This window comes from Doryrhamphus excisus, linkage group LG4 (assembly GCF_037039965.1).
Source record: "Doryrhamphus excisus strain RoL-2023G ecotype Guam linkage group LG4, RoL_Dexc_Guam_v1.1, whole genome shotgun sequence".
NCBI lineage: Eukaryota > Metazoa > Chordata > Actinopteri > Syngnathiformes > Syngnathidae > Doryrhamphus > Doryrhamphus excisus.
In genome coordinates this window covers 10,121,930-10,136,846 of record NC_136360.1, presented here as the reverse complement: position 1 = coordinate 10,136,846, position 14,917 = coordinate 10,121,930, and the positions used below count along the sequence as shown (strand labels likewise).

The 14,917-nt window shown below is 41.5% G+C and overlaps 1 protein-coding gene across 2 annotated transcripts; it reads left to right on the top strand.

The window, feature by feature from the left end:
- Positions 1 to 107: 107 nt before the first annotated feature.
- On the top strand, positions 108 to 14,628 carry rabggta (Rab geranylgeranyltransferase subunit alpha). 2 transcript variants are annotated; one of them, XM_058072284.2, is made up of 17 exons: positions 108 to 478; positions 751 to 786; positions 899 to 1,009; positions 1,077 to 1,201; positions 1,291 to 1,478; positions 1,550 to 1,780; positions 3,186 to 3,269; positions 3,340 to 3,422; positions 3,501 to 3,596; positions 4,974 to 5,079; positions 5,837 to 5,888; positions 5,968 to 6,056; positions 8,231 to 8,319; positions 8,400 to 8,516; positions 8,594 to 8,707; positions 9,553 to 9,640; positions 12,145 to 14,628. In XM_058072284.2, exons 2-17 carry the CDS (start codon positions 784 to 786, stop codon positions 12,291 to 12,293), a joined length of 1,725 nt encoding a protein of 574 aa, XP_057928267.2. In that variant the 5' UTR covers positions 108 to 478; positions 751 to 783; the 3' UTR covers positions 12,294 to 14,628. The 2 variants fall into 2 exon arrangements, with proteins under 2 accessions (XP_057928267.2, XP_057928266.2); XM_058072283.2 differs by having other exon boundaries at positions 742 to 786.
- The last annotated feature ends 289 nt before the right edge of the window (positions 14,629 to 14,917 follow it).

Sequence of the window (14,917 nt, the reverse complement as noted above, 5' to 3'; positions counted from 1 at the left end):
TTACAATAGCAACTAACAGCTTTCCTTTTCTCTGACAAAAGTATGATTCACTCTCTCAGCAGTTCCTTGTTTGCTTTACTTTCTATTCCACGAACTGCCATTACTGTTGTCTAATCCAAGTAACACTACTGACATCTAGTGGTGTGTAGGATAATACAACTCATACGTTATGTGAGTATGCAAACTCGTGTTCAGTACACCTATGGAATTAGAAGCATGAGGATGAGCATTAATTAATCAATAAATTCAGTAATTACACTCTATCCATTGTATATACAACATTTTAATTTAATAGCAGTGGTGCCGCAGTGATTTCTATGTCCACTAGAGAGCAGCAAACTACCGTGGGAGCAGAGTAACACCATGTGACGTCTTTTTCATGAGCCGGAAGTACAATAATCCAACACCGATGACTGTCATGACAAACCAAATTTTTGTCTAAAAAAAAACACTCCAAGCGAGGCAAAGCACAGTAGAGGTGAGTTATTTCGCAATACGCAATACAACGATTTATTTAGCCGCAATATATGACAATATTGTTCTGTTTTCAGTCGAAGAGTGCTTGCATTCTGTGCCGCATTCATTGAAAGAGCTCTGGTGTTTACTTGTAACGCGCTAGTTCGCAAGCCAACTCCCTCCACTCCCTCTATTCTTTGTATTCATTTTGTTGACTTCAGTATAAGCAACATGTACATACTGTCAGATTGCTCAGTCCTAACCTTAAATATCTTTCCTCGCAAGTACCGACAGATACTGAAAGAAGTCTGCACAAAAAAATAAAACATGGTGAGATATCTCTTTTAACATGTTTGTTTTTATTGTATCATTCAGAGCACTGTATTTGTATGTGCCTTATGCAACCATTCATTGGAATTATCAATCCTGGTGACTATGACAGCACGGTAGAGTCAAGATTAAATCCACCGCCCAGCAAGAGGAGGAGAAAAGAAAGGAAAGAGAGAAGAAACTGAAGATATACACAACGGCAAGAGATGCCTGTTTTTCCAAGGTGCTTTAAGACAACACCCCTGACTTATGAAAAACTCTTCATGCTGAGGTTGTGCTTGTCATGACAGAGGAAGGAGGGCGTTTGTGATGAAGAAGCCCTTCACTTGACCCAGCAGCTACTATCATCTAATCCTGATTTTGCAACCCTATGGAATTATAGAAGAGAGATCCTCAAGCACCAGGAGACCGTCAAGTAAGTACTCTCCCATACAGATTCCTATGAAAAGCCTACTAAGCCTATTAAAAGAGTTGATATGTTGGTTCTGTGGCAATCTGCTTCAGAGATGAGAGTGAAGTGCAGAAGATGTACGAGTCTGAGCTGTCATTTCTGGAGTCCTGCCTGAAAGTGAACCCAAAGTCTTACGGCAGCTGGCATCATCGAAGTTGGGTCTCGGAACGCGTACCTCAAATGGACTGGTCCCGAGAGTTGAGCCTGTGCGATCGCTGCCTCAGCCTCGATGACCGCAACTGTGAGTGATGTCTTTAAAAATGATACCACTGAGCTGCTGCTTTAATCTCCATGTTTCTTTATCTTCACCAGTCCACTGCTGGGATTACCGCCGGATCGTTGTGAAGAAGTCTGCCGTTCCAGTGGAAAAGGAGCTGGAGTTTACGCATCGTCTGATTGGCTCCAACTTTTCCAACTACTCCAGCTGGCATTACCGCAGCACCCTACTGCCATTGCTCCACCCGGAGTCTCCTGAACCCGCCTCATCTCCACCCTCGCAGCAAACACACTCACATCGTGTGTGTGAAGAACAGCTACTCAAAGGTAAAAGTTATGCAGCCATCAATACGTCACATTCACCCACAGGGGGCAGTCTGAGTCTAAAAGAGGGATACCATTCTAATATGTTAGTTGCGTATCAATTTGCTATATTAGTAAGTCTTTTATTGGAAATTAGTTCCATTTACACATTAATGGAATTAAACAGTTTAATGTCAACCTCATCTTACTCTTAGGACACCACATGGAGTGAATGCCATTTGCGGTACCCCCGATGGGTTGTGGTCTAAATACTGTGGAAGACATGCTTGCATACATGTACTACAGATATCCTCAAAGTTTAATAGCCATTAGACAAACGGTCAATTACCTATGAACACTTGCTGAGTTCCGCCTGTGCCGCTGCAGAGATGCTTTGCTTGATGGCAGCCGCGTTATCAATGAATCTCGCATGCTGTTCTTGTCGGTCAAAGGTGTGTACCAAATTCTATGGTGAGTCAACTAAACACCCTCAAGTTACAGTGGACGTTTTGTCGAGGTATTTAACTCATTCAATTCCAAAGATGTATTTATAATTTTTTATGAACCTAAGTGCCCGATCCCAAAGACGTGTATATATACATGTCTAAAGGCCAAAAGCGGTGACGACGCAACTGCACACTAAAAGAGATCACTTTTAGATCAGTTATAGACCATAAAAACGGCCAGGTGGTGCATTTGATAAGAACTGCGGATGGATCTTTTGCATGTGGAAACATACTCTCATAGCTCAGAGGAAGTGGAAGAGCATGAGGAGGTGTAGCATTGTAGGGACATTTTAACGTGCGCACACACACACTTTAGTGTGGCAATTGTAAATAGTTAATGGTGTTATATTTGTAAATAAGTTGTAATTTTGATGTACAACAACCCTTTTTGTGTTGTGTATGTTGTGGTATAGTTGTTTAGATATTTGAGCTGACACCAAGCACAAAGTTATGCTTGAAATATATCTTTTCACAAAAAGCCCTTTTTTTTGTTGGGAACTGATATTTTCCTGAAACACTTATCTTCTACTGCTGATTACTAAAGAACTGAAAAAGGTAGAAACTAACTTTTGTCTCCTAAAAAAGAGAACACAATAGAACACAATATTTTGTATGCCTTGAGAAATCTGTCAAAATTGTCTGAAATGGCCGGTACTGAAGGGGTTGTACTGAAGTCTTTTCAATTCTTTCCGACTTATGGGATCAAACTTTGGAGTTCAATAAGAGCCCCACCATGTGATGTATTTGTCAGCAAAATTACAGCACAGGGAACACAGCAGGGGTGCATGTTGTGACACATTTTCACCCTTTTGTGTGCAGTGGTTCAGGAGGAGAAGAGTTAGCTTCGAACCACAAAGTCATGTAAACAAAAATAATGTTGACACTGCAATTGTTTATTGTTAATGTTGTTTTTGTTTGTCCAGAATATGAGCTTGTGCAGAATGCTTTCTTCACCGACCCCAATGACCAGAGCGCTTGGTTCTATTACCGTTGGTTGCTGGGCAGAGGTGTGTATATGCCTGTTGCACCTTTATGGTCACAAATGGAACCTAATACAACTCTCTTTATGTGTGACAGCTGAGCGTGAAGAGATGATAAGCTGTGTTTACATCAGCCGGGACGGGGAGAGAGTGGCCGTCGCCTTCTCAAGGCCGGTCAACGTGAGTTTGTTCACTTCGGAGCTGATTTTTTTTTTTTACTCCCCCGTCAGTACCCTTCCTCTTTGCTTCTCTCTTTAGGCACAGTCTGGTGGCCTTCTGTTGGTGCTTGACGGTCAGCCACAGAGCGTGGATTGGAGGAGTGTCCATCCACGTTTTAAACATAGTCCTGTATGGGTATCCTTTTCTCTCCATTCCAAAAATGATTGTACCAATCTGTTTAATCAGATAACCGCTTAGAATTATTTGTGTCCCCTGCTGCTGGTTGTTTTGAAGTTAAGTGAAATCCCTAATACCTGAACAGAATACTTGTGACACCCTTCACATACTCCCAGAATGCTGATAAGATTGTGTGCTACTGAAATGGAATGTTATTGCTTTTACCTCTATAGCAAGAGAGCTTTGCTTTTATTTATTGAACTTGTCAGGGAATGCTGACACATTCACTGCTGTGTTAACCGAGACATGTTGACGACTGATGTCTTTTGGGAGGGTCCTGCTTTTGTGAAGTGCAATTCCATTAAGTCTGATTTCCCTGCAGCTTTTCAGATAGGTCCGACTCCCTGCAGCACACACACAAGCAGAAGGCGGTGTAAGTTGAAAGTTGATAGCCAGACTGTCTGTCCATCCCAGTGAACCTATGGTAAAAGAAAAATGAATGAACCAATCAATTATCTTCAATATGTCAAGTTGATGAACATAATAAGGTTTATGTTTTTAATTGTGCAGGAGTAGGGGGTACATGGCTTCAGGTCAAATGTCTGAAGGAGTACATAACTAAAAAATTTGGGAACCACTGTTCTCCAGCCTGCTTAATTTGACAATGTTATGCTGATCTCACTGGGGTCCTCTCTCAAATGGTACCCTGTGAAAAAGTCAGTTAATCACATCTTGGGTCTCATTTGGGTTTGACTGGCAGTTTGTTTTAGGGCACCATTCTTATTTGTGATTGACTTAATGAGGAATTTGTCATCAGCATAAAAAACGCGGCCACAGTTATACTGTAGTATGTCACAAAATGTACTTTTATGATTTGTTACACTTGCTTTTTATTCCGCTTTTGTCACATTCTGCACTCCAGCACTGCACTAAGACCAAAATCGTCAAACTGAATCTTTCTTGCTGAGCAAAGTTAATGCAAAGACACATGTGCCTCTCACGCTCATGGACTCACCGCAGCAGTCTGATACAGGCCAGAGAGTCCAGAAGGTCCCGACGGTAATGTCCACTTCAGAGTGGTTAGTGCCATTCCTTTTTCTGGTCCTCTGGCCTCCAAAACCACAAACCAACAGTGGCATAAATCTAATATCCTTGGAGAAGTGTGGGCGATTGAGACAGCTTGATTTGCTAACAGTTAGTGTTCCGCCATTAGTGGCTTCAGAAATAAATCCCTCAACACCAAGTCTCTTGTAACGAGCCACATTAGTATGCAGACAGCCCCCTTAGTTTTGTGCTTCCAAGTCTGATTAGATCTGAACTCTCTGTTCTCACTTTTTGTCTGAATTTGGTAGGAGTTTTTCTCTGCTCTGGTAAACTTTCTTAACTACTGCGCAGATATGTGATCTTCCTCCTGGGTCCATCTGTGACATCGCGAATGAGCACAATCTGACGGTGCACTGGTCCGAAAAATACATTCATAGAGACTGTGCGCTGTACACAGGTAAAGCATGTTCTGCCACATTTGGTCTGTCTGTCTTTTGGGGCCTAAATGATTAAATGGCTGAAAGGGTGTGTGTAGTGTGATAAACCATAGCTAATGTTTGTTGGCATGGAATTGGTCAAGAGTAGCTAGCACAGGTAGAGGACAAACAGGTAGTAAAAACAAAATTTCCTATCGGAAAGATGTATTTTTCACCATCAAAGCATTCATTAATTCATTTTCTACAGCTTATCCTCATGAGAGTCGCGGGGGTGCTGGAGCCTATCCCAGCTGTCTTCGGGCGAGAGGCGGGGTACACCCTGGACTGGTCACCAGCCAATCACAGGGCACATGTAGACAAACAACCATTCACACTCACATTCATACCTATGGACAATTTGGAGTCACCAATTAACCTAGCATGTTTATGGAATGTGGGAGGAAACCGGAGTACCTGGAGGAAACCCACGCACGCATGGGGAGAACATGCAAATTCCACATAGACATGGCCGAGGGTGGAATCGAACATAAAGTGACTAATATTAGCTGCATCACTGTATAAGTCGCAGAGTTCAAAGAGAAAAAAATAGTGTCTTATAAACCGGAAATTACAGTAGTTTGACCAACAAGTCTTTCATTGTCATTTACCCTACTATGTGCTGTGACCCTTGCGATTGTTTCATCCATTTCAACCAAGAAAGACTGGGCTTGCCTTTTGTGAAATTTTAAACTGTCGGAACTGTTCTGCAAGCTTTAAAAACAAAGTTCACTTTCCCAGGTCGAACTGAGAGTTGGTGTCGTGACTCCGCCACTGATCAGGAACTGTTCAGGTAATTATTTAGATCATGAGATAGCGATTCTCTCTTCCCCTCCAAGGATGAATCGACTATTTTCTCTATTCTTCCATAGGAGTGAGCTGTCTGTGGAAAAGAGCTCTGTGCTGCAGTCTGAACTACAGTCATGCAATCAGCTGCAAGAACTGGAGCCACTCAATAAGTGTAAGTTTTTTTTTTTTTTGGTTCTTGTCCTTCACCAAGCTGGAAAGTCATGTACAGTACGGGGACGTTGTTGAGAGAAAGATAAATAAATATGTTTTATGAACACAAAGTAGTTTGCACTTAGAAAAACTTGGACTTTGTGGAGAATATGTATTCCGACACAGGTGCCCTGGGAACAGACTACCTCAAACTGTTGGAAGCATACAACTGTGTTGCTGACAAGAAGAATTAAGATCTGAGGCTAAAACAAAGTGTCTAGTCCAGTGATCCTCAACTGGTGGGTCGTGAAAAACTGCCAGATGTTGTGAATGCACCTTGCAAAGCCACCACGAGGTACATGCTGTGTTTGATCGGCGACTTTGTCAAGCGTGCTTTGGAGGGGAAGAATCTCGAGTGGGGACTTAACGTGCCGTCAATTGCTCAGAAAACTGTGGGGTATTGCAGATATCTGCAGTCTCGCCTGTGCAACTCGCGTTGTATTGCGTAAGGAAATTACACCCACAATGGAAACTCCCAGTTATGACGGTAAAGCGGTTGTTGCATTTCACAGAACCCCAGATTTTCAACCACGCTATAGGGTCGCATGTCTTCAGTGGGAATGAGAGGTGCCCGGATCGTCAGCTTTGGGTGAAATCCCATGGCGCTTTAGTAGGTGATTGGAGAGATTTGTCGTGTTGTTGAGGTATTTTACTTGACCTTTACAAATGGATGACAAGGGACAAATGAGCATTTAAGGTTACTTTTACCTTCATTTAAGACGTGACTGTTCCCAAACACACAATGTGGCAGTGATACACCAACTTTCTGTTTTGTCATGTTATTTCTTGAATTCAATCAAGTTTCTCACATTCTTTATGAAAGTGCAGGCGCTAGCAACTGTCTTTGGCTCCATTTGGGATTGCGGAGGGGAGAATTACAATTTAATTCAAGAAATAACTAGAAGAAGGTACTTTGTTTGCTGCCACATTGTTTCTTTGGGAACAGTGACGTCAAGAATCATGTCTTCAATTAAGGTATAAGTACGCTTGAATGTTCAATTGTCCCTTTCATTCATCATTTTTAATTGGATTTACATTATTTCTTGTGGGTAGAGTTGGATCTTCTGCACTGAATCTACGACGGAAACCGTATTTCACTTCCCATCCAAGCCCGACTGTAGTTCTGATTCAACTGTTAAAAACCATGTCCTTAACATACACTTATTGTTGAAATAATTTTGAGTTTCTGATTGTAAACATATTGTTTCTGAAATATTCATTAAACTAGAGCTGGCACACCATGTTATTTTGCATAACGTCAAATTCAAATTGCACGTTTATTTTATTTTCATTAAATATAACATATTTGAGTTGAAACATTTTTACAATTTGGGTCGCCGCTTGTCATTACAGGGTGATGGCAGGCTCCATTGATCTAGGCCAAGAATTCTCAAACTGCGGTATGACTTCCACTGGTGGTACAGTGGCGCCTTTTAGTGGTACTTCAAATCCCAAATTAGTTTTATTACATTTACATTACATAGTGCAATAACTGTACAAATACAAATATATTAACCAAAGAGGCTGAAAATACTAAACTTCTTTGTGGAAATATTCCTATTTAGCTCACCTTATACAGCAGAAGCCAAAAACCTGCGAGTCTCAATACTTTTATCCCTATTCTATCTGTACAGGAGAAGCTTTGGTGATATTCATGTGATATGTGGAAATGAGAACACTATCATTTGATATCAACTTCAAATCACACTGTTGTTATTCACATGAGTCAAAACTGCAGTCTGCATAAACAGAAGGTTCATGAATGAATTAAGTCCCACCGCTGAGAGATCAGTGTAGCTCTCTGGCCAATGCATCTGTCACTTAGCTCGAAACGATTCTTTCAGAAGTCAACACTTGGCTTCTAATATCAGCCAGACCTGGCTCAGACCCATACCCGTCCTAGGCTGCAGTGGTGATGGTGTTGCTGCTGCCTCCCAGGAAGGGGAGCAGATAGTTTGGGTCCTGCCATTGGTTTTGGGCCAGCCAGATCTGGCTTTTGTCAGTTACAAAATTGGCACTAGCAGCTGCGTTAACTTGGCAGTGTGTGGTTTCATCATCCGAACCTGGGCTGAGGTAATCGTAATCCCGTTACTTAACCGCTACTATGAGTTTATATGCCTGTGTTTTCCTCTGCAGGGTGCTTGCTGACCATCATCCTACTGATGAGGGCGCTAGACCCTCTCGGATATGAGAAGGAGACGCTCGCTCATTTCCAAACTCTCAAAGTGAGAACAGTGAATTTTAGTATCCATTTACTTGAACTGAAGATGAATTCATTTGACACACTACACTTCCTCTCCCTTAGGAAGTGGATTCAATGCGGTCGGCCTATTACAGTGACCTGTGCAGCAAATTCATGATCGAAAACACAATTTTGAAAATGGAGTATGCCGAAGTGCGCATCTTCAGTGTCGCTGACAAGGTTTGGTTCGAGTGATCGATACACTAAACCATCATTCTCATCTAAAAAGTCACTGCTGGCTTTTGCATCCCCAACAGAACCTGACCACATTGTGCCATTTGGACCAGCTGCTCCTCGTGACCCATATCAACCTGTCCTCCAACCAGCTGCGGCGCATTCCTGCTCACTTTGCCATGTTGCAGTGCCTGGAGGTAAAAATTATCCAGCCATAAAGTTTCTCTTTGTGCTTTACTGCTTTATATTTGCGTTACTGAGTATGTGTCTTGAAATACTGTAATTTCCGGTGGGAATACCGCAACTTTTTTTCTTCAACTTTGAACCCTGTGGCTTATGCAGCAGTGCGACAAATTTATGACCATGTTCTAATCTCAGAACTACTACTACTCGTTCAAATACTGGGCAGCTCACAAGTCAGTGAGGAAATGGTAGCTTTTTCTTTGTCAATCATGGGCTATAAGACTCGCGGTGTCATCTTAGATGGCTTAGAGGCAAAAATCTTCACAAAATATACAAATACAAAAACTTGAAATAAAGAAACAGCTGTTTTAACTTCTTCTCACAATGCATTTCTTTCCAGCAGAGCAGTTAATTAGCCATGGCTCATGAGCGCTCCCTTGCTCAGCGCTCCGGCAGTTACGCTGCTGGGAAGAAATGCATTATTGGCGGAAGTTAAAATTGTTGTTGGTTTTTAGTATTATTGGTATATTTTTTAGCTACCTTTTCAGTGTTAAGTTACCGTTTGATGATTTTAGCCTTTTCAGTTGACACCTTCAGTCAGGCTATTCTATTGAGGTATGCCCTCCTGTGATTTACGATGGGTTGATAAGCTGGTTTGACTTTTCTCTTAGCTCATGATTGGCTCCTGTCAAATAAAGAGTTGCCTGGTCCTCATGGACTTGTGCGCGCCACAATTTGCCATTTTATGATGTGGACATGCGCTGCTTATGCATGTACAAGGCTTAAACAGCGGTGCATATTGTACAACAGAAATTGTGGTATGTTGCTTTGCAATTTATGTCCCAGACTTTCACCACAGGTTTTGGAGGCGAATGAGAATTCCATAGAACATTTGGAAGGAGTCTACTGCCTTCCTAAACTGGAGGAGGTCCTCTTGAAGAATAATAGTATCCTTCCAAGTTTTATTGGCAAGCAAATTATGACTGATGTAGTAATTACCTTTTATTACAGGAATTCTCCTGAAGGATGAATGATGTGATACATTTGATACACTTTGTGCATTAAAAATGCAAAAAAAACCCAATCCTATGTAAGTCAATATATGCTCAGATATTTGAGCAATATAGCCACAGTTACCTTGTTGCTATATCGAATCATATAAAATCAATAATTTATTTTATTTTCAGAATATGGTGAGGGGCGTTTTTAAAAATAAAAATTACAGAATGCGTATCGCATGGGTGTCCACGCTTTGGCCTTATTAGTTTGTTTACATCGGAGTGTACAAACTTTTCCAAACATTAACAAAAAACGAACTGTCGGCCACAACTGGGCCCTGGGTAGCCCCTTGGTTTATTTGATTGCACAAGGATGGCACATTAGTTTTAACCCTTGTGCATGGGTCAAGCAGAAGCTGTTTAATCCAAATCGATATAGAAATACAAAAGGAGGAGTTTTAGTTTTATAATCCGCTTGCATCAGGCCATGTGGAGAAGTGAATTGTGCTTAGAATTGGTGCACACGAGTGCGTGCATGTCTGTTCTGTGACTCCAGTCAGGGTAATATTCATTAATGCCGCCCACAGAAAACTTGTATTTTCTGTTTGTTTATTGCATTTTATTGATTGCAAAGGGGAAATTCTTTATCCTTTCTAAGGAGAGATTGGAGATTTTATATGTGCCAAACTCAACTCATCGAATCTAGTAGATGCCAACAGTGATGTTTGGTGTTCTATTTCCTCCCCACTCAGTTAGCAGTGACTCAGGAAATGTGTGAATTAGCCAGAGAGTGCCAGGCTCAGTGCTGCCATATAACCCCACTAGAAGACTGATAGCATCTGATGGTGTGTGAAGAGCGCCGGCAAGTAAGGAAAAATACTGTTTACAGACTTTGCGGCACTCTCACGGTTCTTTTCTCTGTGACTTAATAGCTTGAGTGACTAAAATGCAAGTTTGTCATTTCACAGAGCAAACAGCATCATAAAGTCAGCGCAACGCCTTCCCCTTCACGCTTCATTTCCCCTCATAATCTTAGTGGGGATTAATGAGCTCTGCAGGTTAGGGTGCTTATGTTGTATACACATTGTTTGTCTTTGTTTGTACAGGTTTAGTGTGGAAAGACGGTGAATGTAGAGAGTAAATACCTTTTTTTTTCTTTTTCGCTTTGTTGAAGCACTTTTTGCTTTAATTACAGTATTTTACCAGCATCTTGACTTTGCAGAAGCACTCCAAAAATGTGTCAAACCCCTTCAGAACAACCCACACATTATTAATTGAATTTAGGTCAGCTGGGCCACTCCAAAGCATACATTTTCTCCTAGTGAAGCCATTATTATTGATATGGGTGTGAGTCTGCCATCATCATCCTCAATGTCAGTCTCTTCAGCGGTGGCGGGCGTCTGACTGTTTGAGGCCAATTTGGAGCTGCTCGTAAGTCTTCCATCTTTACAATGACCGTCATGCTTCACTGGGCCTGTGGTGTTTATCTGGTGATGTACAGTGTATTTTCATTCCACAATATAAAATGCGCTATAACAATCGTCTTCAACATGCTGTTGACATTTTGACCTCATGAGACCAAGACGACAGTTCACAGTACCTCGCCATTGCTAGGCTTCAAACAGGATGCTCTCAGAGGGAAGTGGTCACTGAGCTTAAGTGTGTCACAGAGAGGAATACCAAAGAGGAGGTTTATGGATGTAGTGAAGGAGGACATGAGGGAAGTTGGTGTGAGAGAGACGGCTGCAGGGTTGGACAGGGTTGTATGGAGGCAGTTGATTTGCTGTGGCGACCCCTGAAGGGAAAAGCTGAAAGAGAAAGAAGAAGAGTACCCCAATTTTTTTTGTGAGTAGTGAACTTTGGTATCATCGGGAGAATGGCCTTAATTTGCATTACATTAGTCAGCGTACATTGTGGTGCTCGCCTTGTCATACTTATACATTGCGTGAGTCCATCTGTTTTCATAATATACCTTTATTACAAAATGTTAAGCGTTCTTGCTGAGTTGAAACTGGAACTGGACGCCATTGTCTCCTCGGTCTGTCGTCCGTCGATCACGTCTGACTGTAGTTCTTTCCTAACTAACACAGTTACACCATAAATCTCTGCTTTTCTAATTGATCACGGCTGCAAAATAACACACAATGGAGGCAATGAAAATAGCACCGTATGAACTTGTTAGCCAAGGGATATCTGTCCTCCCTTGCTGTAGATCATCATATTGTATCATATTGGCTTTAGGGTGTGAACAATGATGCAACCAGCTTTTAAATTATTTACAGTATAGACGTCTATATTTCATGCTATTTTAACATGGGTGTGTTCACTATTTGTTTCTCCGTTTGGCCTGATTGTTTTGATTTAGTGTGTCACTGGACTGTGTTCAGCCCAGATGAATAGATATTTATCACACCACGTCACCTTAAGGCTTCTCCTTTAACCTAATTGTGCAGAAATCTCCACATTGGCAGCTCTCCAGCCTCTTAGCTCCTGCCCCAAGCTGAGGCGCCTGGATCTCCGTGGAAACCCTATTGCTCAGGTGGCCGGCGTGGAGTCTGAGCTGTCAGAGCTGCTGCCTGCCATCACGTGTCTTCTGCTCTGATGAGGGGCAGGAGTCGAGAGCTGCCACTCAAAACGTTACCGCCACCGACACTGCCGGGCAGGAGTGAGTGGATGTTTTTCCAAGTGTGTTGTCACTTCCACTTGTTCGGTAGAAATTCAAAACAGCCTTCACACGTCTGAATGCCTCTGAAGGCGTATATCAAAACAACTTTAATGAAAAGTCTATTTGTTGATTGTGTGTGTGTGTGTGTGTGTGTGCGTGCGTATGTGTGCATGAGTCATCACCACTGTTACATTTTTGAAAGTGCGCGTATGAATGAAGGACTCATTATACCTCCAAATGCATGCTGAAACCCCCCCTCCGAGTCATGGATCTAAATTGACTGTATGTGGATGCATCTGTGTGTTCTATAAGCTTTTAAATGAGTTAAAGCAACAGTAAGGAAGGGGAATGGAGCAGCTTTAATTCTGCATCCAGATCATGATTGATGGTTAATCCGTGGGTCATGCTGAAGGAACTCATCCAAATCTGTTTATGGCTGGTGTTTTAAAATTCAATTATAGATATATAAGACAGACAAGGGGCAAATTATTGGGGTTTTCCCGCTGGGCCCTCATCAGCATAACGTTACCAGTTTCCTTCAGTGCAGAAGGAGTAGAAGAGTAGCCTCTTTTGCCATTTACACAAGTAAATGAACTAAAGTACAAATACAAGGCAGAGGAAGCTTTCTAATTATGAATGGTATTCGACATTGGCCACTTACCTATTGGTGTTTGGTGAGACAAGCGACAGATGTGGTTGCCAGAAAAGGCATTTATTTCAAGTTTAAATGATCTCCCCACAGGCACAATCATAACGCAGGTTGCTGTGGCAGCCATAACTCACAACAAGCTAAAACCCGACTCTGAGCCTCCAACATTACTTCCTGTCCCGTTATACATGTACTGTGACGCACACAAATAAGAGCTTAATTTACCTGCTAAATATTGCTACCATATTGGGCAATGTTAGTGTAAAGCCATTTAAAGTCGCCATTATATTACACTGTTAACACAATAGCCACTGCAGGAAGTACGCTGTCCAGAAGAGAAAAAAAAACTGCTAAAGGAACTGCTAAAGTGTGGGTGTCTGTCATCTTATTTGTGTTTAATACATCATATTTTCTCTGATATATACCTTCAGTGGTGCCTTGGTTAACGTTAATTATCCATTTCAGATGGTCTGACTCAAACCAAATGGACTGCAACCATTTTCCCACAGAAAATAATTTAAATCCAAACCAATTTTCAGACACCCAAAAATGTGAACACAAAACGCATTTTATAGACAATAATTATAGTATTACATGCACACAATAATGCAAACATAACTGCAAATGGAAAAAAAACACTGTCACAATCATGACATACAGTGTGAAATGGAGAAGTTAATATTTAATATAATTTTACCTGTAGTGGACACCCTTGCACAAAAAAACTAAAAAGGACAACAACCATATAACAGCATTTTGTTCACCATAGTGCTACTGTCAAATTTGACAAATGTAAAATCCATAAAAGGGCCGCAAACACAACAAAACCAAACAAAGCATGCCTCTGTGTGTCCCATTCACACGAATGGGTTAACTTTTCCACCACCTCTTGGAGAAAGTTGGGGGGAATTCTTGTGAAGATGGCTTGCAAATAATGGAATTAATGATTCCAAGGGCACTGCCCCCTGTTCTGTCACGCGGAGCCGAAGAACGCCACAACTGCGGGAAGTGGTTGTGACAATGCATACTCCTGCGGGATCAAAGCATGTCACGCGTACTGTTGTCCTATTTGACATTATTTAAATATGTGCAAGGAGCATGGTCATGTTGTCCCGACACAGCGCAGCTGTGTGTTGTTTCGGAGTTCTTGTACCCCCCTTGTCTCAGGGCTGACCATCGCCTTTATCTTTTGTGCGGCCTATGTGTTTGTTACGTTGTGTATCTTTCTCTGGCTTTCTCTCTATAAACAAACTATTGCTCTAAAAAATGGTGACCACAGCCCACAATGCATTGCATGATCACTTGCAAATATCACAAGATTTCATCTCGGCTGCGTGATTAAAGATGGCTGCGTAAATAAACCGCACACATTTTGAACGCAAACCAAGGCAAAATTTTAGCAAAACATTTTGGATGTTATCCGAAAACAATCCAAACTGAGGTACTACTGTACTACATATAGAATCGGCATCAGCTTTATTGGCCAAGTATGCTTACACATACAAGGACTTTGACTTTGGTTAAATTAGCTCTCACTGTACATACCCACAGACAGTTGAGAAATAAATAAATAATAAAGAAGCAATTAAAGAGTAAGATTGAGATGTGCAAAGGCATAATAGTATAATGCAATTCAAGTACATACATGAGTGTTTGTTTAATAAAGTAAGACATTATCTGCATATATACAAAAGACAGTAGTGACGTTAAACATAAACAGGATTTACAATTCAAGGAATTTTTGTTTTCGTCAACACTGATGTGTTCAGTTGTTGGTCAGAGCGATGACGTAGGAGAATAAACCGTTTCTATGACTGGAAGTTTTGGCGTACATACTCTACATTGGGTAATGCAAACGTTATTTCATGTCTAGAAGTCGTTCAAACCATATTTAAAAGATGGTAAACAGGTT

Excerpts from the sequence above, each read along its gene's own strand:
- rabggta (XM_058072284.2), top strand. Across the intron at positions 1,010-1,076 it reads GAGATGCCTGTTTTTCCAAG|AGGAAGGAGGGCGTTTGTGA; the intron begins GTGCTTTAAGAC and ends TTGTCATGACAG. Across the intron at positions 8,517-8,593 it reads TCTTCAGTGTCGCTGACAAG|AACCTGACCACATTGTGCCA; the intron begins GTTTGGTTCGAG and ends CATCCCCAACAG.